Source organism: Microtus pennsylvanicus, chromosome 13, assembly GCF_037038515.1.
Source record: "Microtus pennsylvanicus isolate mMicPen1 chromosome 13, mMicPen1.hap1, whole genome shotgun sequence".
In the NCBI taxonomy this organism is placed as follows: Eukaryota; Metazoa; Chordata; class Mammalia; order Rodentia; family Cricetidae; genus Microtus; species Microtus pennsylvanicus.
Genome location: NC_134591.1, coordinates 38,699,402 through 38,722,180, shown reverse-complemented (window position 1 = coordinate 38,722,180; position 22,779 = coordinate 38,699,402). Strand labels below are relative to the sequence as shown.

The window sequence follows — 22,779 nt, the reverse complement described above, 5'->3', positions numbered from 1 at the left end:
TGTAACGAGATAAAAAGGTTTTGTTGATCACCCATTGTATGTAATCTTCTATCTGACTCTACCTGCAGCTGTCTGTTAGTTTAATTTAATGATGAGACAATTAGGAGTCAGAAATATTAGTACACATACGCCCATGGTTAGGGAGGATCAAGGAAAAGGACATAGATAAACATAAGATTTTCAAATCCCACTTTCCTCAGTGTCCTGCATTCTTTACGCCCAAGAAATCCAAGGAGATGGATATACTTCAAGAGCTATTTCAATAAGAGCTTTCTCTACTGTGAAATTGTGAAATTGGTTCAATAGCCATCTCTGAGCACTCCTTCTCTTCCAAGTGTTCAGGTTTGAGTGAGGAAATGGATCTGAAAAGAAAGGTCATTGTACCCAAGGGAAATTGGGAGCTGGAGGGAGTGCCCAGAGTGAACATTCCTCACGGCCGCCTGCTAACTAGAGTCTTACAGTCGTCACTAGCTAGAGTCACTCAACAAACGTATGATGCCAGGAACATGAGAACAGAGGAGAAGGCACCCAGTGTGGTTCTTGCCCTGAAAAGTTACCGTTGGTTTAGACAGCTAAATTCTGGCCTGTTGTTCTTGAAATTTCTGTGAGGGCATTAATGAGACTGTGGCGTCCCAGCTGGCCAAGTTAAGTGTGGGGCTGGAGAGATGGCTCTACTGTTGAGAGCACTGGCGGCTCTTCGAGAAGGCCTGAGTCCAGTTCTCAGCACCCAACATGATGACTCACAAGTGTCTGTAACTCCTGTCCCAGAGTATCTGATGCTTGGCTTCTTCTGGCTCTCTGGGTACCAGATATGTATCTAGTGTACAGACATATGTGGAAACAAACTCCCGGGACACATAAAATATAAATAAATACATTTTAAAACAAGGAGAAATTAATGAGAAGTCAGCGGGAAAAATAGAACTAGGACACAGCTAAAATTACTGCAGAAAAGTCATCATCCCTAGCACACCGTGGAGGGTTCACAATGAACACTGATGGCCCCGGCCAACACGGCTTAGGGCCTGAGGCAATGGCTCCCTGCACTATTCCACCATTACTGCCACCTGGGGAGAATTAAAAGAGGGTGATGTGTAGGCCTCCAGTAAAGGGCATTTTTGTTAGGAGTCTCAAGGAGAACAGAGCCCGAAGGGTATTACGAACATGTACATTTTCTGTGCTAAGGATGCCCTCGGTAGAGGACAGAATAGACAGTGTTTATAACTATAGCTATCAGTTATGATTTGTATATAAACTCTTGTAACCAATTCACCTTTGTCATTGTGTCAGATGGAAATGTCTGGTCGAAAATCAGGTGGTAGAGAAGGCCTGGCTAGAACCCACAGGCCAGCTTTTGAGTTTCTAAAGAAAGTCAGTAATTTCCTCTTACTGAGGGAATTCTCCCAAAGCGGGTGCTTTACTGGAACACAGGCCACTTCTCTGTGGCTAAGTTAGTAAAAACCACCCACCCGTTCTGTGTCACGTCTACACACGCACATGTGCACACACATGCATACGCACACACACAGGGGCACATACATGCATACGCACACACATGCACACACACACAGGGGCACACACATGTGTAAACACAGATACAAACACACATACACACACTCATACATGCATGTGCATACACACGTGTACACATGCATATGCACACACACACAACCCAGACACAAACATACACGCACACATATATATATACACAAATCACTCATACACACATATGCACACACATGCATACATATATATACACACACAGAGAAACACATACACACCTGCACACACAGACACACACACTCATGATGACTTATTTCTAAATGATGACTTTAAGACTTTATAACATTTAAAGATTTCTTTCCAGAACAATGTAACCTACCAACAAAAGACTAGATAGACTACTGAGGTGGCTGTGAGCATCTCTGTGTGTTCTGAGGTCTATGGTCTAAGGTGGCTCTTTTGGAATCACCCCAGATTTCCCGTGTGTCAATGCATCAACAGGCTTCTTTGCAGTAAACTAATGTACCATGATTCTGAGTCATTGTTCCAGCAGACCGAGCCCAGCAGAGGATGGCTTTATTTACCTAACATACTAAATTCTCCAGAATTCTAAAGAGGGAGAAGGAAATGGTTCAAAATGAACAAAGTGCTTTTGTTTGTTAGCCTCCGCCACCCTCCTTCCTGAACATCGACTGAGAAGAAAATGTTACATTTGAGCCTGAGGACATTTTGGACACGGAGAATCTGAAACTTCAGTCGTGATTCAGATGAGCAAAGTGGTTTGCTTTTTGGTGAAGTCAAGAAGAGGAAGAACTGACCGCGCAATGAATGGGCCTACAATCTAGTCTATTCATGCTTTTGTTTATTCAGCTCATATAAAAGTCTCTTAAGAATGCATCTGAACACAATATATAATAGTAATAATATTATAACATACATTGTGAGAAACTTTTGAAAACAATATAATGTCTACCTGGAGCAACGCAGTGTTACAGACATACGAACCCATTGGTCATGCACGTGTGTGCCATTTTCTTTAACTGATGTCACGAGGCTGAACTGAAGCATGACACATAGTTTACAAACTGAAACTGACACCAGGAAGAGGCCTAACAAGTGTTATCAGAAGCTTCACATTTGTATACTTTACGACATCACTTCACATTCTATGATAAAAATTCACATTGTCATATTGTTTCCTTTCATGATGAATTTGAACGCGTCTCCCCTGCCTGTGAGCAGTATGGAGGCTAGCTCTTCCAAGTCAGTAGTCTGGGAACCCTCAGTATCATCTGTGAGCAAATGTAGTGTTGTGTTTTTAGAACCAAAGCCACAGTTAGAGCAGAGTCCAGGGACAACCCAACTCGTGCGTACAGAGACTCGGATAGAACATGGGTAAAAACTGCATCCCAGTGCTCCTAGCCCCTATCAAACTGTACAATATAAACCTCAGTATAAACCATTTAGTATCGAATGTGAGAATCCTGTTTGCAAAACCAGCTCATCAAAGGGTTGGGCAGAATTAGGGACTCAGACAAGGAAAGGGCAGACCCTTGGAACAATGGCCAATCCTGTCCTCGTTGCTAACTGGGGCTTCATGTTTCTCTTAAGCAATGTTTGGATTATATAATACACAATACAAAACATTACAAGAAAAGGTTGCAACTCTTAGGCAGAGTTTTCTACACAAATTTAACACCACCATTGGCAGGCAATGTTAGATATATAAATTAATAACTTACAAAACATTACAATATGTACACGATGTAATAAATACACGGTTATAAACAGGAGTAGAGAGGAGTGTTAGTGCAGGAAGGCAGTGCGGGACGAAGACGGCAGCAATAAGTTGAAAGTCGTATACTCGAGTGACGAGAGGTGGGAGAGAAGGGACAGCAGGAGACGTGCGAGTCACAGAGGCATGGAGGCTGGGGCACAGCAGCACACATGGCCTATGTGACTGGGCACTACATAGACGGATAGCAAACACCACAGCTTCCCCCGGGGCTCCTTGGTTTGTTCAGCCTTCTCCATCGGTTTACAGCAAAGCAGAGAAATTTCACAGGGGAAAATTACTCCAGGCAGGCAAACATCGAAGTTGCAGGGACCACTGTGGAGTCCGACTGGACAAAGAGAAAGAAGAAGTGGCGTGTGCTTAGAAGTGCATCTGTCCTGTCTGTTTGCCAACGTTAACTGGAGGAGAGCCAAAGATATTGCCCAAGAAAGAAGGGAGACTGTTTTTTTTCCTTCTGTTTTTGTTTTTCCAGAAAGACTCAAAAACTGTTTGTGTCAAATTTAAACACGTGTCTGTGCAGAGGTTGGTACTAAACTCTAGATAGTCAACAGGCATTTCAAAGACACGAAAACGTTGTACAAAAAAGGCACACAGGTTGGCAGACAATGGGGTGGGTGAGATTTAGAAATGAAGTTGTTAGTAAGTTCAGTCGCCTGGTGGGACGGTCTCCCAACACCTAGTGCAGAGCATTCTCTCAGCTTGGTGGCCTCTGCTTTCAAGCCATTTTGCTGTGATGGGAACTGGCCTCACTACCACATACAGCTGCGGGGCTCCGCCAAGCTTGCAGGCAAGGCAAGGCAGCACGGAAGGGCTATTTGCTTCACGGCCTCGCATTCTGGCTCCAAACTCAAGTAACTGGAAAAGGCCAGGAGGCCTTTGTCCTGGGCAGGCCTTGGCCATGGTAGGCAGGCCCTACCACTCGGCTGGCATGCTTGTCAAAGGTGGAATGTTCATCTCCACATACAAGGAGATTATGTGTCGATCGGGGACTTGTCTTCTGTTGCAATGTCAATGTCAGTCTCTTCCAGGGAATCCCTGCTCTCGGGATCGATCACACAAAGTGTCTTTGTGCTACCGAAGTAGCTGTGGCCTTCTCCTTCCTTTTCTGGTCCTTCAGAATCCTCTTCTTCAAGGGTCAGTTCAAATTGAAACTTCTCCATAAGACCCTGGCAGTCTCTGCTCCTCTCATCCAGGGGTGGGGAGGGGCTCTGGGGAATCATACTCTGGTACCAGTTCCTGTTGTCTTCTAGTGTGTCCAGAATGTCTTGAGCATCCGGCTGAACCAGGTCTGCCCAGGTCTCCCACAGGGGATGGACAATGTAGTCAATGAAACCAACCTGGAGGAAAAGAGGACCACACATCCTTTACTGCATGGGCCTTTGAGAACCTAGCACATTGTCATGATTTCTGGGTCAAGACTAACCTAAGGGAACCAATAGTAAGAGATTCGTTTATTTGAGCATTTGCTATATCTTAGGTCCTGTTCTACATACAATATAGGCAAACGTCCCTCAATCTTGCAATGTATTGTTGCCTGCTGTTTACAAAGGAGGACACTGAGAGTCTCAGAGACTAAACATGGTCCAGAGGTCATGTAGCTCATAAGTGGTTAATGTGGAACCTAGTCTCCACTTGTCTGATTCCAAGGCCTGTATTCGTCTCCCCGCGACATACTGTTTTTCCTTTCACGTCTGCCAGCTAAGTCTGGATGCAACTTGGAATGACTTTGTAACAACTGGACTCTCTGAGTCATTTTCTGAAGAAAGCCCTAAATCTGAAGTGTTCTGAATCAACATTCTCTCCCTGATAACTCTAAAATATTCCTCTGCCCCCAAATGACAGAAGCCAACCTTCCTTCCGCTCTCCTGGAACTTCTTAAGCCTTGGCAAAGGACTATTTCACACAAAACAACAACAACAATAATAGTAATAACAAAATACTTGAAAACAATTCAAACCCTAAATAAGCAAATACCTCCTCTGTGAGGTATGGCTGCTATTGTTTAGGATCCACAGTGCACACAGTCATTTCCATCCGTTGCAAGAAGGAAAATAAAAACAATTAAGCAGTTCCTTTTGCCCGTGTGCAAGAGCATAAAATCCAAGGCTGGGGCTTTGCTGGGCTTTATACGGGAGCTATACATCCTGCAGGAGCTAGCTGAGCGACCTGAAACTGACCTCCCTCTCAGACAAACAGGAAACACTGGCAATTGGGGCAGGTAGAGAGAGACTAGGCACCATTGCATGGGGGAATGGAATTCCCCTGTCATGGTGGGGGTGGGGCTGCAGAGATGCTGAGTTTGGGATCAAGAGGGAGATGAGCTAGAGTCTCTTTGGTACATTGTGTTGTTGCTACCTTTTCACTCTGTCGGAAACCTTCCTCTATCATGACTGTGTGATACCATGGCACGTGGCCAGTCATTTAATATATTCAGATTGTATATATAAGAACTTCGCTCATATGTAGGCTCGGCCCCCACCCACCCCATGTGTATGTGTGTGTGTACATGGGTATGTGCATGTGAGTCTATGTGTGTGGGGGGTGTGTGAATGCATGCGTGTGTATGGTTGTGTGTATTGTATACCATTTAATGGTTCTTTCCTAACTTAATGAGCAAGATCATAAAGTCAGGACAGCTCTGATCTGCCTTGATTACAAGAATTTGGCTGGATGATTCAGATATTACTTTGCTCCTACCCACTCCTTTTTCTATCTTATCTCTTTACGTATGGTTTAATGGATTTTTAGAGGCCATTTTCAAAGTGTTTTCCAGGGCCTAGAAACAGACTCACAGCAATGAGCGAACGTGAGTAACAGAATATAGTGCAGGCATTTCCTCTCTTTGTTTGCTTTACTTTCATTAAGAAATGCTTCAGACTTTCATGAAAAGTCATTGTTAGCTTTTTATTCCTTGGGTTCTGGGATGAGAAAATTCCCCAAATCCTAAGAACTTGTAGTGAGTGAGAAGTCTTCTTGCTGGGTTGAGCATACAAAGTTTAACAGAGCCCGTGAAGGAAGCAGCAGTATGGATGGTGACAAATGGTACTTGGAAAGAGGTCTCCACATGATGGAGAGGGCAGCTGGGTCACTAAGGAGTTCACAAAATGGACCAAAAGGTCAGTTGTTTATTTTATTTTTTTTTTTTTTCTGTGCCTTACACTGGGAAGATACTTTCCGTTTCACTGCCAAGACTTTTTTTTTTTTTTTATCATCTTTGGTAATGGTGACACTGTGTTTGTCTAAGGAGAGAGCTACAGAAGGGAGAGCACAGATGAGGAGTTAAACCCCTAGATGGAGAGGGGACTAGGAGAAACCTAGGCAGTGGGATGGAGTATCCACTGGCTCTGAAAAGGTCATAGACAACTGTAAACTTTGGTTAATCCCCCAACCGTGAGACCATGCATGGAGAAAACGAATGAGGAGTATAGTGGAATTAAATGTGTAATTGTAATTTTTAACACACACACACACACACACACACACACACACACACACTAGCTAAAAGAAAGGATTTAGCTAGAACTCTCCAGTTGTACCATTGATACAACTCATAAAAACATTGAAAAAATACCTGGGATTTTTCCACGGAAGCTGTATGTTTATCACACATTGGGCTAATCTCCATTCCTCTCTCCCGTTCTTTGTCTCCCTGTTGGAAAAACTCCTCCATGATGCGATCAGTCCATTGCCGATACAATTCCAAGGACTTGGTGGGGTTGCTTAGGTCTGCACAGTGTACCATGTTACGAAGGACCTGAAATGATCAAGTTGTGGAAAATCCCATAAAACTAAGTATAAATACCACCAGAACATCTTATCCCTCTCACCCTAGTACACTCTGTACCAAGAACATTTTAGTCAAATATAATTACAATCCACCCATCTAAAGAGCAGTATTTCAATGGTGCTCGCCAGGGTTGGTTATTTACCATTAGAACCCCCGAAAAGAAGCATGTATATTTTCCTAAACTGACAGTTTTTAAGTTTAAAAACTGGAAGGGGTATTAGGAGCCAAATTCTGCTAACATTTCTTTCCTCCGTTTGGAAAGAATGCAAAGAATGACCCAAAGTAATTACTTCGAGATTTTCCATGTGCGGAAAAAGACCAGCTGATGACAATTTGTTTAGCCAAAACAGACCTAACGAACTTCCAGTTGGTGGAATTTATATTCAGATGTGAGTTTTGGGGACCAATAGTCACATACGTCCTATAACAAACAGGCATTGCAACTCACTTTTAGAACTAAACAATTCAATGAAGAGTTAAACTCTATTTTCTTAACTTGCTTTAAAAGTATGCCAAAGGTATAGTACTATCCTAGGTCATCCAGCTAACCAAATTTCTATCCTCTTTTTTCTAGATGCTGTTTGCCATTGTCTGTTTTCATTTCGTGTTAAACATTAGGTACCTGTATCCGGTCAGTATAGTTGTCCAGAAGGAGAACACCCGAGCTTGTCACTTTTTTAGTTTCTACCATCGTTTTGAGGTCTGCCAGCAGGCTCATATGTTTGGACATGTCCGTTGCTAACACCTGGGGTAGAGACAGAATTAGGACACTTAATCAAGTCAGTCTCTGAGAGAAAATGGCAAATGTAAGTGATAAATGCGGGCTAGCATCTTACCATGTCAATGACCATTTTCCTGAGTGTCTGGCGTTGCTTCTTGCTAAGATTCTGGAAGATGTCGCAGTGTTCCTCCTGTAGCAGTTTGAATCCCACAGCGAGGTGGTGGTTCTCCAGCACAGACTCGTCATTATACATCAAAGCGAGTTCAGAATCTAATAAGGAAAAATGACAAAAATAAAAATGCAATAAAATTGTAGAAGCCAAACACTGCTGTTACTTCAATGTGAAATTAGATCTATCTCTTTTTAAATTGTTTCAAGAGCTATCATCCATAGGTCATTACATACTAGGAAAGCAGAGCAAAAAGCGATTCTAGGAGATATTATTACATGAGTTTTCTCTTTCTAAAAATTCCTCCCCAAAGGACTTTTTTCTCTTTCATATGTGATGAATAATTTGACATCAGATAAACTATGTTTTCATTTCAGCTTACAATTTCCTTTAAGTCTTCATGAATGTTGCGTTTTGAAAAGAAATAAGATAAAAAAATGCTTTGAAGCATTGTCAAATATATTAAGATTTTCAAACTATGCTCACTTTCATATATACTCCCAACCTCCAACAATTGTGAGCTTGGATTTTCAGAAACGATAATGTGTCGACATAAAATCTTATTTTACCCCAATAATGTAGCTTTTGGATGTATAAATATGACAGCTAAGCATGAATATTTTTCTCAACAACGTTAATATTGAATTTTCTATCTTCTGAGTTTCTGTATCAGAAGCTTCAATGCTTAGGGACCCAAACTACAACTTCAGTTCTGCTCTTTCTCTATTTTGACCATACACAGGAATCCTGTCATCCAATTCATTAAATCATGCTTTATCTTAAGGAAGAATAATAGCCAAGTGATGCAGTACATTCCTAGTGCACACTAGTCATCTCTCCCTCAGAGACCATAGCTTTCTCTGAAGTCATTTAAACCCCCTTGCTCTGCTAACCTTCTAGTCAAAGGCATAGATTTACATGCTCTATATGTTTCAGTACTGTATGTAGCTATTTTTCTCTTGTGAAACAAATGATCAACATGCTAAACCGACTAAATTAATCCATGCAAAGAAACAGGTATCCAAAGTTTGTGGTTGATATTTTTCAATAGAAGAATAAGATATTAAAAATGAAAAGAAAAACAATGTGACCCCTAACTTGGGATACTCAGATACTTTGAACATAAAGACAAAAATGGACAACAGAAGGTCAGATAGCACTTTTATAAAACTGCCAGCACTAGATACCAATCATGATCATAACGGGATAACCAGCACCATCAAAAGAAAATGTGTTTGATCTTTCAGCACGTATATATGGAGCATTAACTGAGACAATGAGCTTTCAATAGCATGGAAATCAGATGCTTTGAGCATGATAAAGTCCTGGGGATAGCTATAGATCCTGAGGCTGCTCAAGCGAGGCCCTTCCCTTGGCTGCATGCCAGTCTGACATCAAGGCAGTGTAGATGGACAAGAACGTGTGGAACTTTTAATGACTCTTCCTCCTCCTTCAGGGAATGTTGCTTCTATATGAAGGCTGTCACAATCAAGCCCAGCATCTCTGCCTGTCTTCCAAAACAGAGGGACTCTAATGACTTACTATGTTGTGTGTGTGTTAACCTCAAAGAAGACTGAGAGTCACATACCCAAGTTTTCTTATCTTTGGTGGGCAACTCCAAATCTGTTGTTCTTTCTTTCCATATTGTATTTTTCTACACTTTTGAGCTTTTTTTTTTTTTAATAGTTTGCCCCTGACCCTTTCTCCATGCACCTCTAGCACTGTGTTGACAAGCTAGACACAGTATCCAGGAAAGGCCTGGGCAATTTTCATGGGATGGAAGGATTACCTCATTATTGCCCTTGTTATTACCCATAATGAAAACATTAGGAGGAAAAAGAGCTGCAGTGAATCACAGAAAGGTCTGGAATGACCGTGAATTGGTGGACTCACTTGTGTTGATGAGAAACTGGTTGGAGACTCCGGGATGATCAACATCGTGGATGGCAGCTGCAAAAATGGCAGCCAGGATTTCCAGGTCTGTGAAGACAGCCTGTGGGGACAAAAGAGCCCATTAGCTCTACCGCCAATGTCCCTGTCTCCCTCTTCAATCAGTTTCCTCTGCTTCAAGGACCACATTTCACTCTTGTGGGGAGAGGTACTGCAGATTTATGCAGCAGTTCAGGATGTTGATTTAATTAAGGATAAGACTCTGTTTATCACCCTGTAACCTCTGATGTGAGAAGGATGATGGCCGGAGCTCATCCCATCTTGGTCTCATAGATGGTTTGGTAAGTCATTAGAGCAATTTTGATGGTATGTGTGTATGCCTGTAGTTGGTGTCTTGGATTTATGGCAGTATGGTGATTGTGTTATCACTCAGAGAAGCAAGTCACCCTGGCTCTGGGAAGGTGGCAGATAACAACCTTCACAGATAACTAAGTAACCAGGGATGGAAGAGGCTAAACTCCAGCTTTGGAAGACAAGTGATAAAATAGTTGCCAAAGTTTATTTTATAGTGAGCTCACAGGGCATCTTGCAATCAGTAATCCATCCACATATCCTCTGCAATTTTACTGCAGGCAAGCATCCAAGTAATTTCTAGGAAATGAAGCCCAGTGTCACACCCTTCACTCCTTCACACTGCCACGACAGCCTCTTTGTCCTCCTCTTCCATGCAATTTGAACCTAGTTCTTCTTTGGCATGCAATGCTGCTGGTTCTTAAGTCTCTCTCTTCTGTTCATTCAAATGCTGGCCCTCTTTCTGCCTCTCCTCCACAGACCAATCCTACTGCACACCAAGAATTCCATACTCCTTTTTCTAAGTCTGCAACACTCATAGCTAATTTATAACCAAACAATAGTTATCTATAACTAGGGAAATAGTGCTACCCTACTTCATGAGTGTAAAAGTAATACCCCCCCCCTTAGGAGGATTACACACTCCTAGTTTCATCTCACTTTAGCGCATTGTCTTAGATCTCTTTTTTTTAGATCCTATGGAAGTCAAGCAAAGAGTTTAGTCTTTCTCTACCTCACAAACTGAGTCTACCAAACTGGCTGGCCAAGACTTGGCTGGTCCTTTCTTTCAACAGGCACTACAGTTTGGAAGTACCTGGTTACTCCCTATGGTCGTCTGCCCAGAGGTAGCATGGCTAGGCATATTACCAATTATAGTAGCCCATGAGAAACCGTGATTTATAAAGGGAAGAGTCATAGACACCTCCACAGTATGGGTATGGGGAGCAATTTCTCTTGCTTGGCTTCCATCTGCTCTTGATTCTCAGTTACTACTTTGAATTCCTAGGAAAATGAGTCTCTTGATGGCCAGAGTTTAACCAAAACAGAGACTACACAGAACATTTCAGGTCACGAATACATTTTATCCTCCTTGGGGCCTGGGATGAGTACATATTGGGCAATTCAGATGAGTACATACATGCATGTGTACTGTATGACAGACACTAAAGAAGATGCTTTGAGGTGCACTGCATCCCTTACTAGGAATATGATGAAAATAAATCATGGGTCCAAGTCCTCATCTGATAATTAAATAATCTTCAGTTGGAAAAGATGGAACATAGAACATTACATTGATACTGAAAAATGGCGAAAGTAGATGTGCTAACCTATTTTTATAACCAACCCAAACTGGTAAATGCCATACTATCAAAAAAAAAAAAAAGAGTTCCAGTACTCAGGTCATTCAAATGATCATTTTTATAAATGTACTGCACATTTATGGGTACTTTTAAAGAAGGAATGGGTAGGTTTACCAAACAGATAGTAACTACTCACATCCAATGCTGGCGTAGAAAGGAGAACGTGCGTTGACTGGGCCACATCGGCAGCATGCAGGCTGTTGTGATAGGCCACATCAGAATGGTAATGGTCCTCCAAAGTCATCATGTAGGTTACAAAGGTGTCGGAGGAGATTTTGAAGGTCTTTAGAAGGTCTCTTTCCTACGGAGTAAAATGGATAAGGGCATGAATAAGTGGATGTCCAAAAAATGGGAGGGGGGAGCTGTTATAAAAATAACCTGGGATGTAAAATATAAAGAGCTGTGCTCCTGGATTACCAGTGTTTGCCCCGCCTTCCTCACCTGGAATATAGCGTACATGATGCACGTGAGGGGTCGATTGTGTGAGTACCCAGCCACATTGAAAATGTTAAGGCCCCATTTGTTCAGGTCTTCCAGCTCCTGCAATCAAAATGAGAGGGATTTAAGAATAACAGTTTTATTTTTTTTAATAATTTAAAATATTTTGAGAGATTTTGGGGGAAATTGGCGGCTGAGTCTTTTCATGCATCTCTTTAGGGTGTCTGGTTGCATAAGAGTCGGAATGGTGGGCTCGGTATCTTCTATGAGGTAACTGCAGGTTTCTGCACATTCTTTTGTGAAGAAATACCCAACTGGGTTTGCATTTATAAACTAGTTGTTGGCCCACACTTGCCAAACATGAGTGTTCAACTGATGCTGCTTTCAAAGTCATCTCAAATGAGCCCAGGCTGCTGGTCCCAGCCCTCTGTCTGTCCCCTTGCTCCTCGATGGCCCATCAGCAACAACTGCATAACTGTGTCCACCCTTTGCTCATTATCCCTGAAGTCACATCAGAGAGACTCGGAGTGTGTAGAGCTCACTCCTGACTTAGCATTAACTGCCTGGTATGGGTTATAGCTTAGGGTGAATGGACCACACACAGACCTGTAATAAATATTGTTCAGACCTTTACTGTGGGAGTATTACTAAAATTATCTGCTTGGGGGAGTAATTTATTTTATTTTGAATAACAGCCTATGGGACTGACCTGATGTTTAATCAATTTTTCTCTAATGGTAGCTTTCAGGTCTCATGGAAGAAGTTTTGTTCAGAGGAACACTTGCTTTACCTTTTGACCAGGCTAGCAAGGACACTAGCAGCACCTGTGTAGCCTCCAACAGGAGGAATGGACATTTTCTGGCCCTCCCCCCCTGACTGTGCTTTGGTGTATGGGTCAGCACTGTCACTGCTCCTCATGTCATCCTTAGCCCTGCCAATCACGGCAGACATCCCTGCTCGTGCCTGACATCCTTTTCCCCACTGTCCTCCGGGATAATGCAGCCCAGCCCACCAGCTTTCCCTAGGACTTTTTGTGTCTCCCACAGCAGGATGCTGTATCTGTATCCACAAGGAACCCTGCATTACTGAGCTATACTTAGGAAAAAGGAACCGGCTTTCAGTACAGAAGGACTTCAGGTAGGTGCTCCCACAATGGACCAAGAGGCTACAGCAACTTCCTCTCCCTAAAACTCAACCGTTAAACATATGCGATCCCTCTTTTCTAAATGGTGAATGAAGTGGGCATGAGCGTGTGTGTGTGTGTGTGTGTGTGTGTGTGTGCGCGTGAGAGAGAGAGAGAGAGAGAGAGAGAGAGAGAGAGAGAGAGAGAGAGAGAGAGAGAGAGAGAGAGAGAGAGAGAGAGAGAGAGAGAGAGAGGAGAGAGAGAGAGAGGAGAGAGAGAGAGAGAGAGAGAGAGAGAGAGAGAGAGAGAGAGAGGAGGAGAGAGGAGAGAGAGAGAGAGAGAGAGAGAGAGAGAGAGAGAGAGAGAGAGAGAGGAGAGAGAGAGAGAGGAGAGAGAGAGAGAGAGAGAGAGAGAGAGAGAGAGAGAGAGAGAGAGAGAGAGGAGAGAGAGAGAGAGAGAGAGAGAGAGAGAGAGAGAGAGAGAGAGAGAGAGCGAGCAGTGGGGAGCTGCATGCACACGTGCTCATCTCATCCACACCTTGGCTAGATGATCTTCATTTTCCGTGTTGACTCCGAAGCGTGAGATGCTTGTGTTGTTCAGGCTTGAGCTATGCATCAATTTCTTCACTCCGCTTATCTGGGTCATGAGCTGCTGCTTTTTCTTCTTCTCCCTATCCTTCTGGGTGGGAGATGGGATTTCCACATCATTCTGCTTGTCTGCAACAGAACAGGGAACATGCTTTTGAGCACATGTGTACCAGTGAGCAGACAGTGATCTCCAGAACAACATGAACCATGTGTACTGGGGCTTCAATTTCATACAGAAGTCTTGGAGCGTGACCTCTCTGGACCTGCAGATGGTCCTGTGAAGCAGGGGAGACATATGAGCCGTTCTGTGAAGCAGGGGAGACATATGAGCCGTTCCATGTTTCTGCAGAAGTAAACTGAGGCCCAGTGGACCAGGTAACTTATCTAATAAGTGGCAGAGTTAAGACCCTAGCCAGTTCTTCTGTTTTCAGTGCTGCCTAGAATCACACTCATATTTTTAAAGTGGAGCATCAATACTTATATACAGATGATTCATTAACGTGAGTAATGTATTTTTGTATATAAAATGTTCATCACTTGGGAGGCATAAGCAGGTAGATCATTGTGAGTTTGAGGCCAGCCTGGTCTACAGCGAGTTCCAGGACAGCCAAGGCTACACAGAGAAAACCTGTCTTGAAAACCCAAAAACTAAAAAAACAAATAAATAAATAAATAAATATAAAATGTTTATTAGTGGATGGAGTGGCATGGGCCTATAATCCCAGCACAGAGGAGGCAGAGGCAGAAAGACAAGGGTTCAAAGACCTACAAGATGAATTTGAGGCTAGCCTAGGCTACATGAGCCCCCATCTTAAAACAAACAACAACAATAGGTTCATTGTAAAACACAAACCTAGTTTAACAAAAGCAAACTATGCTCTGCTCTTTTTATTGTATTTCTATTCTTTTTGCCCATGTAAGAATTCATATGGTTTCAACCAGGCTCAGTTTAAATAAGAGTATAAATGTTAGAAAAATAGATGGTTTCATAACCTTCAAGTAATTACTCTAAAGCTTTAGTTCATTACCATTTGAGGTTTGGAACAATACCATAATTTGATTTCCTCATGTTTTGTGCCTATTAATTTTGCTTATAAATAATAAGGCCTCTCATCCATAATAGGCACTTAAGTTCTTAAGATGTTTATGTTTATTAACTATTGATAACCATCTCAGCTAGTTTTCTTCTATACTTACAAGGTAGCCGTAGAACTAGTATTAGTAAAAATAAGTGTCTACCCACATGCAGAATCTTTCCTGTAGAATGTTATTAACTACAAAATACTGTATTTCCCTTTGTAGGGAGATGAATGCTGGGTGCTCATGAGGACTTATCACCTCTGTCCCGCTATGGAGATGCCTGTGGGTGCCCAAAGGCAGTGATTGGTTCCATGGCTGCCTCATTTCACTCTTGAACTTAATGGAACCTGTGGCTGAAATAGTTAACTCGGCTCTCAAAAGTGCCCTTATCTGTCTTTGCTTGTCACAGCGAAAATCAGCACGGCAAGAACATCCCCATTTGAAAATGGCAGGCTTCCATAGGGCATGCTGGGATTTGCTTTTAGCCTCCTGCAGATGATGGCACACTCATGCGTCCTCCTCGGGGGCATCTGTCTGCTGACAGGCCCTAGAGACATGCCATCAAAGCAAAGCAAGAAAGGACCGGCTTCACGCACAGCTTACCACCAGGCTGTTGGGGGGAATCTAGCATTTTCTATCCCCAGCGCCCCTGAAAGGCCTCAGGGTGCTCAGAAGCCTGTGACTTCTGATTGGAGGAGGAATTTTAGTCATTTCTATTAGTTTAGAGGTTTCCAAACTATTCAGTATCAAACAGCACTGAAGAAATTTGAAAAAAATTACAAATCTATGGGCCCCACCTAACTCTACTAAATTAACACTTTCAAATAAAATTCCCCTGCTGTCTTGATGATCAGAAGTAGATTTGGGAACAAATAACAATCCCACACTGGCTTCTCAGATGAAGTCAGCAACTTGTCCAAACTCAAGGGACAACCTACAAAACAGTTATTTCTTCTTTAACTACTTTGTACACAGTGGCCTAATAGCCCAGGGTCCAGGCCTTGGGTTTCTGTTAAAAATCTTTTTCCTGCCACACAGTGGCTGGTGTGGAAACTCTATGTTATTTTAATTTTGAAATTCCCTTCCTTTCTTTCTCTCTGTCATTTCATTGCTAATAACTACCACTTCTTGCGAAAATGAAAGGTCACAACACCCCTCCCTTTTCCCAACTACCATTTTTCACATTTGGGGAAAAGGGTTTTAGGTTCCCCGGTGCCTCTACAGATTGGAGCATCTCTAGTGGAACCAGCAGCTTTCCTGGTTTGGGTTAATTAAAGGTTCCCTTGCACCCGTAAGTAATTGAGCAGGACAACTCGGCAATAAAGAGGAACAGTAGCCACAGGGGTACCAGTGACATCCATGGGTGTTTCCCTATGCAAGCACTGGAACAAGTGACAGGCTTCCCTATTCGGAATTTCCTCTGGTGAGCATGGAGCCAGCCCACTGTGGAAACAACCTGAAGCAGAGACTCAAAAATGGCAAGAAACCCTCACTGCATTAACACTTCTAGTGGGCAGACTGTGATGGGGACACTGTTGGCTACTGCAACGCACGCCCAAAAACAATCACGCAAATACAGAAACTGGTCTTATCCAAACACTGCTAGTGGTATAATTTGAAGTATTTTCTTTGCTAGAGTCCAGCATCCTATGATCACGAAAATTCTGAAATTCTTTTCCTCAAACATTAAAAGTTCTAGCTTTCGAGTTGAGATGTTAAGTAAATTCAAAAAGAAAATGTTCTTTACCTGTAAAAATATTAACTAGTTTTTAATACAACCTGTAAAAATCTTGCTTTATATGTGTGGTCTCCACCTATACCCTATTCAGTTCTCCTGAGATTAGATACTCTAAATTCCACTTTCCCCAGCAACATGAAAGCCCATTTTCATATAATACCATTAGTAAGCGCCAAGATCGGTCCATGACTTATTGCCTGGTTTTCTACACCCCACCCGAACATTGTCTTTTCAGACAGGAAAACCCCGACAAGGTTCACAGACACCAGGGTTAGGAGATTCCTTCCTTTCTGCATAGCAGGTTTTAACACCTTCCCACTCTTGCTGGGATATTGTTTTTAAGTTTAACTTCAAATGAGATGGTCATCTCATCTTGTTCTGCGATGATTGCCATGTTCAGAAAAAGCCTTTTCTATAACTGAACCTGTTAATCCCTTATTTTTATTTCCAGCCATCCTGATTTCTAAAGAAAAAAACATCCTAATAGTCTCCATACCACACTCACAAATGGGATCCTATTCCTTACGCTCTTAAGAATTTTTATTATTAGAGCTAGTTCCAGGACAGGTCCAAAACCACAGAGAAACCCTGTCTCGAAAAAAAAAAAAAGAATTTCTATTATGGAGGGATAATATTTGGTATTTACTTCTAAACTCCCAGAGAGTCAGCTCTGCCTCAGAAAAAAACATTAGCCAAGTGACTTTGGTTAGATTACTTTATTTTTCTTAACTTCAATTCTGTTTCCTGTAAAATGAGGAAATGTATCACGAGGGTCCCCACCAGATAACGACAGTCTATGCGGAGGGCTTCTGGGCCTTCAGGGACACTCCCTTCCCCCCTCAGACAGGGCCAAGAGTCCCAGACCCTGCATTTGCAGTTCAGAAGCAAGCTTTGATTTTCTGTACAAATTGCATGTCTGGGGCTTGTGACAGAGGGTCAAGTATGTCTGAGGGGAGCTGTGGAGCAACTCACCCTGTGACAGACTCACAGCGCCAACGTTGGGAGAGGAGGATTGCATCTCTGCTGGGGTTCTCAGACTTCACATGAAGCAGCTGATGCCTCTTGTGTTTGCATCTTTTTCCTGTCTATTTCTAAGAATCTTCTCATTTGCCATGTACACATCCAAATGTGTGTGTGTGCTTGCATGTGCACATGTGCATGTGCGCACGCATACATGTGAGCACACACACGCACACACACACACACTACCCTTCTAACACAAAGGACTGGCATTTCAGTAACTCTTCTTGAATATTTTCTCTGGATAATTTAGTTTTTTGAACAAAGAGAAGCTAAATTTTCCTGAGGGAGCGTGCCTAGATAGCAAATAGATTATTCATGGAGGGATAGGTATTTGTCTAGTCTTAGGACGGAAAGATTGAAACTAAAAACTTATCAGCTCTTCTTCTTGATAGATACTGCTGATTTTGTTTTAAAAAAAATTACTTAGGACAATAAAATATTTTTATGATCCTTAGCAAGTACTCCTCAGAGGGACACTGGGAAGCCTGCTTCCATCCTGACCTGACCAAGGGCTCAGAGATTTCACAGGCCTTTAACCCTAATCTCTATAAGGGAAGCTCTAACCCACAGAAGCCCCGGGATTATAAAAGCTATGTGTACGGAAAGGAAGCTCTGATTTCACTCTTCTCTCCTGTTGTCAATACCTGTCAAGTGTCCTGAAAACAGTGCCCAGCTCATGGAAAATAACTGAAATTTTCATGAACCAAGATATGTATCTGAGACACGGAGGGGAGGATTCCTGTGTTCAGAGATAGAGGGGAAAGCCCGGGGAAGGAAAGGATTAGGGGTTATGCCTCCTCTTTGCTTAGATTCTAGACACCTCTGGAAGACTGGGTATGTGTAAAAATTCCTCCCCTTTGTTCTCTGTCAAAGGTTGTTGCAACTGCAGCTGGGGACAGCAGGTGTTGGAAGGCATACACACGCCGCAGTGGTGAGGATGGTCTCTGTGGCTGACGCACAGTTTATGGGATCCGCTAAGTGACCAGGGGCAGCACAGTCATGCTGGACCCATGAGAAAGCCCACTGCTGTGCTGTCGAGGGGAACTGCATCCAAGTGAAAGAAATGGGACCTGCTTTTTAAACAAAGCTGCAGGCGGACTGTGTTCTGGAAGGTAGCAAGGCAAATGCTCATTTAATAAGAGGCTGTGCCAAAAAGGAAGCTGGGATGCTCAGCTGCAAGAATGGGTCATTTCCTTGGGAAAAAAAATGGAGCTACAGAGGCGAGGATGTTTCAGAGCCAGCAGGATCAGGATCTAGAGGCTTCCCATGTGGTTTTGAGGTACACATGCCCCCGATTCTGCAGGCCTCATTAAATTAAAACAGGCACTATAGGTTCACGATACAAAAGTTACCCCTCAGCCTGAGATCAGAAATTCCTAAGAGTCAAACAAGGCCCGGGGAATAATTGAAAACTGCCTCTGGAAACCTATGACCGGTGTTATGTGTTAAATACCGTCCACATAATGTCAGAGAACAGTCAGGGATCAGAATGAAAAGACAGTGGTGTTGCTTGGAGAAGACAAGGTTTCTTAGACATGGAACACCTCCTTGCACGCGCGCGCGCACACACACACACACACACACACACACACACACACCTAGCAAAGCAACAGTCAAATTATTTCCAGAATGCCCTTTCCTGGACTCTGTGGAGGTAGCTCATCCCTTAGAAAATACCTCAAAGCCTAGTTATTGGAAGAATAGAAAAAAAATCTGATTTTAGAGATGCTGATAGAGCAGCTTCTGGGTTTGGGTATTGGGCTTTCAGCTGCTCTGCAGGTCCCTATAGTGAGGAGTACAGTAATGTGCAGTCATGCAGATGCAATCAACCCATAACAACCTGCTCTATACAACAGGTATTATCATTTCAAAAATACTACCTTCCTGGGCTTATTGTTTTCCTTTAGAGATTGGCTTTAGCTCTTATCTTGGATGGATTTGTTTTCTGTGCTTAACCACACTCCAAATTCACAAGGATACCCTTGACCGGTTGTAGAAATTCGCCCTGCAGAAGCTCAGTGGGGTTCCTGTTAGCGTCTTACCTAAGAATGTGTTTGAAATGTATTCCGACACCTGGTTCCCTGATCTGCTCATCTCCGAGAGATGTGTCAGCTCCCGGTTCAGCATCCTTTTGAACTGTTCATAGAGAAAAGAAAAAGTATTAAGGACCTAGGAAAGAGCAATTGATCACTGTATTTCCAACTTTACTTTCTAGGAACCAAGAGACTATACAGCCAATCTCATTAGATTAACAAAAGCTACGCTGCGCATCATAATGTCCCCTCAGTTTGAAACCATTCCAACATAAAACAAAAACAAAGATGTTTTTAAATTTCCTTAAGATCACTGATTTCTTTTGAGCTTGCAAACTCAGGGAAAGGAATTTTAATGCAGATCAAAATAATTTGATATCAAAATAATTACTTGACAATATTGCTACTTTTAAAAATTGGAAACATACCCCCCAAATATTTGAGGTGATAAAATATTCAGCGAGAGCAAATTAAGTGAAAAGTTTAATGGAAAATGGAAGGAAGTAGGGAAGCATCCTTTTAAAACAGTTGAGAGAAAGCAGAACTGAAACATATTACGTACATTAAAACCATACAATAAAACATGCCTTTATTTCATAAGATGCCCCAGTGGATTAAATGTATACACAAACTCAGTCACTGCCAATGCTTTCTACTCCACAGAAAACAGACAGATGGCAAAGCACCGGATTTTACCAAAGACACAGAACACAATCAAATCGACCCACCTTGATATAACCCCAAGATACAGATAACAAATAGTTTGCCTCAGGCATTTTGGAGGCTCTTCACGCCACAGTCCACAAATCCCTTTGAAAGAATTCAGTTCTAGGAGAGCAATCCCCAGAGGATCAGCAAAAAACGAGGCAGATCCAGTGGTTAGAAAACCAAAACTTAGAAAAGACAAAGCCTTGCAAATGAGCGGTGTTTCCTAATCCACGGCAAACCCATCTTCAGTCACACGGCATTCCTGCAAGAAGCCTGTGCACTGCAGGCAGAAGAGAGTCACGAAACCAGGAATTGTACTAAGGAACGAGCGCCGGTCCAAACGTATTCAGCTGGCCGGCTTGAAACAGTCCATCAGTCAGCAGTCCTGATGCCCGGAGGGGTTCCCACCCTACGTTAGTCCAACTCTGTTAGGGAGCAGGGAATCTCTTTCCCTCGGGAGCTGTCTGCCTGGGAAACAGCCATCTTTTAAAAAGGAGAAGATTAAAATGGAGGAAGCCCCATGAATATTTAAGTAAATCCAAGGTCCTACCCTTCCCCCCCACCCCCCCGTTCCAGCTAGGTGTTCTTTAACTCTCTCTTCCTCTGCAGACAGCCAGCCCTCTGCAGAAGCAGCCTGACACAGTGCTCAGCTATTGTAATTGCTCCCAAGTGAACGTACATTTGATTAATTGGCTCTGAGAATTTTTTTTAAAAACTGGAAAAGGTTGGAACTGTAGCCCTTATCTGACTCGGCTTCCAGTATAGAAGAATTTCTTTTTAACCTGCTTTAGGAACATTATTTGCCCACCAACTGGGATGCTGATGCATTTAGCCTCTTTTCACAGTAAAATGAAGGAGGAGAGAATTAATTCGTTTGACGCAAAAAGTATTTCATCCGAAATGTGCCATTTTCTGCACTCAGCCGGTTCATTATTATGCTTATTAGGTCATATTCAGCAAATGGATTAAATTCATTTAACCTTTCCTTTCCACGTAGGATTCTCAAGTACATTAGGAAATATGAGATAACATTTGCTGAACGAACAAGGAATTATTTGGAGTTATGCTTATTGGATATTTTAGTGCTGCTACATCTTATATTTCATGTTAGAAACGTTTCACAGTTAAAATTATTTTAGTTTCATTTTAGCAAGTTGGGATGTGTTGAAAATGTCATTCTTTTCCTGGCTCCCTTGCCAGTCCCTCCTTGTCAGCATTACAGCACAGGCAGTGGGAAGCCCTGACCAAGCAAGCTTCACTCCCCCCCTCCCGCCCCCGCGCTCTCCTAGGCCCCTATATCCCTAGCCTTCCAGGGAGTTCCTGTGCTGCACGTTGAAGGATCAGCAAAGCACCATGGCAACAGCCTGAACTTGTAATTGGCTCTCTTTCCTGTGAGGCATTCCCCTTCCAAATGAGCATCCTGTATCTGACAATAGCTTCACTTCAGGGATCTAAGACTCAGGTCAAACCACTGCTTCTTCCAGAGAGCTGCCTTTTGAGGTGAAGCCAGACCGAATCGGGGGTCTCTGCATGTTGGCTCCCTGGACCACAGGCTGTCCTCTGAGACACAACCTGTCTCTTTCTGGGTAGCCCTGCTTGCGTATGTGTGTGTTTTCACAAGTAACCAGACATCTCTGAGTCAATCATTTCTGCTTCATAGGCTGACATGTTGAACCTCAGTGCAATTTTGAACTCCAGGTGAATTGCATAAATTTCAAGTTATTTTTTTTTAAAGATATAACTGTCACAATGGCCTCTCACCTTCAAGTCACAAAACCAGTCCTGACTGAAGATGGAGAGGTTAGAAAAGACAGATTTATAAGTGCTGATTGGTCTGCTGGCCTTTAGAAAAGAAACAAATTTTGCTTAAACTATAGTAAAAATATCTTACATAATGGCTTGGAGACAGATGATTTCTTCTGTAGCTATTTCCCCCCCATGCACAAGACTTAACCAAATATAATAGTCAAGTAGTTGCCCTCATTTTGGTTTCTATGAAATATTTGCAAACATTTTGGAGTTGACTACTCCAATAAAGGCATTCTATCATGTTTTGAACAAACATTAATGGAATAGCTGAAATGGCCAGGCAAAGTGTGTGTGCATGGGGGGGGGGGGGCGGGGTGGATAAAGCAAATGGTCAAAGAGTCCTTTTATGGTTTTAGTCAACTTTCATTCTAGTAAAATAGCCAGGTTTGTTAAGATACCTTGGCTAGTCCACAGGCACAGTCTAAAGAGGGCTCCTTAAGTGCTGTGGTTGGCTGCTCTGCTCAGGAGATGCGAACAGATTGGAAAACCATCATATATGGCAAGATACCTCTCCCTATCCTCTTTCTCCCTATAACTTCCCTTTGCCATAGGATCCTGTTTGGGATACATGGGACATCAGTCTGTTTGGTAGAAGATGGTGGTTTTCAGCCATGGGGCTGAGTAAACTACACACTTTCTCTGTCTTTACAGAAGGGCTCGGTG

General features: G+C 42.7%; 1 protein-coding gene across 6 annotated transcripts in view; it reads right to left on the bottom strand.

The window, feature by feature from the left end:
• Positions 1-2,348: 2,348 nt before the first annotated feature.
• The window catches only part of Pde4b (phosphodiesterase 4B), a 526,974-nt gene continuing 506,543 nt past the window's right edge, over positions 2,349-22,779 (bottom strand). For 5 of the 6 annotated variants that reach the window (XM_075946584.1, XM_075946585.1, XM_075946586.1 and 2 more), the window contains 9 exons: positions 19,609-19,702; positions 13,676-13,854; positions 12,019-12,117; positions 11,714-11,878; positions 9,869-9,968; positions 7,922-8,076; positions 7,708-7,830; positions 6,870-7,052; positions 2,349-4,635 (listed from right to left, as the gene is read on the bottom strand). In XM_075946584.1, coding sequence (XP_075802699.1) covers positions 4,270-4,635; positions 6,870-7,052; positions 7,708-7,830; positions 7,922-8,076; positions 9,869-9,968; positions 11,714-11,878; positions 12,019-12,117; positions 13,676-13,854; positions 19,609-19,702 — 1,464 coding nt within the window. In that variant the 3' untranslated portion in view covers positions 2,349-4,269. Of the gene's footprint in view, positions 4,636-6,869; positions 7,053-7,707; positions 7,831-7,921; positions 8,077-9,868; positions 9,969-11,713; positions 11,879-12,018; positions 12,118-13,675; positions 13,855-19,608; positions 19,703-20,327; positions 20,947-22,779 lie in introns of those variants that run through there. The other variant, XM_075946590.1, reaches the window with a different exon arrangement.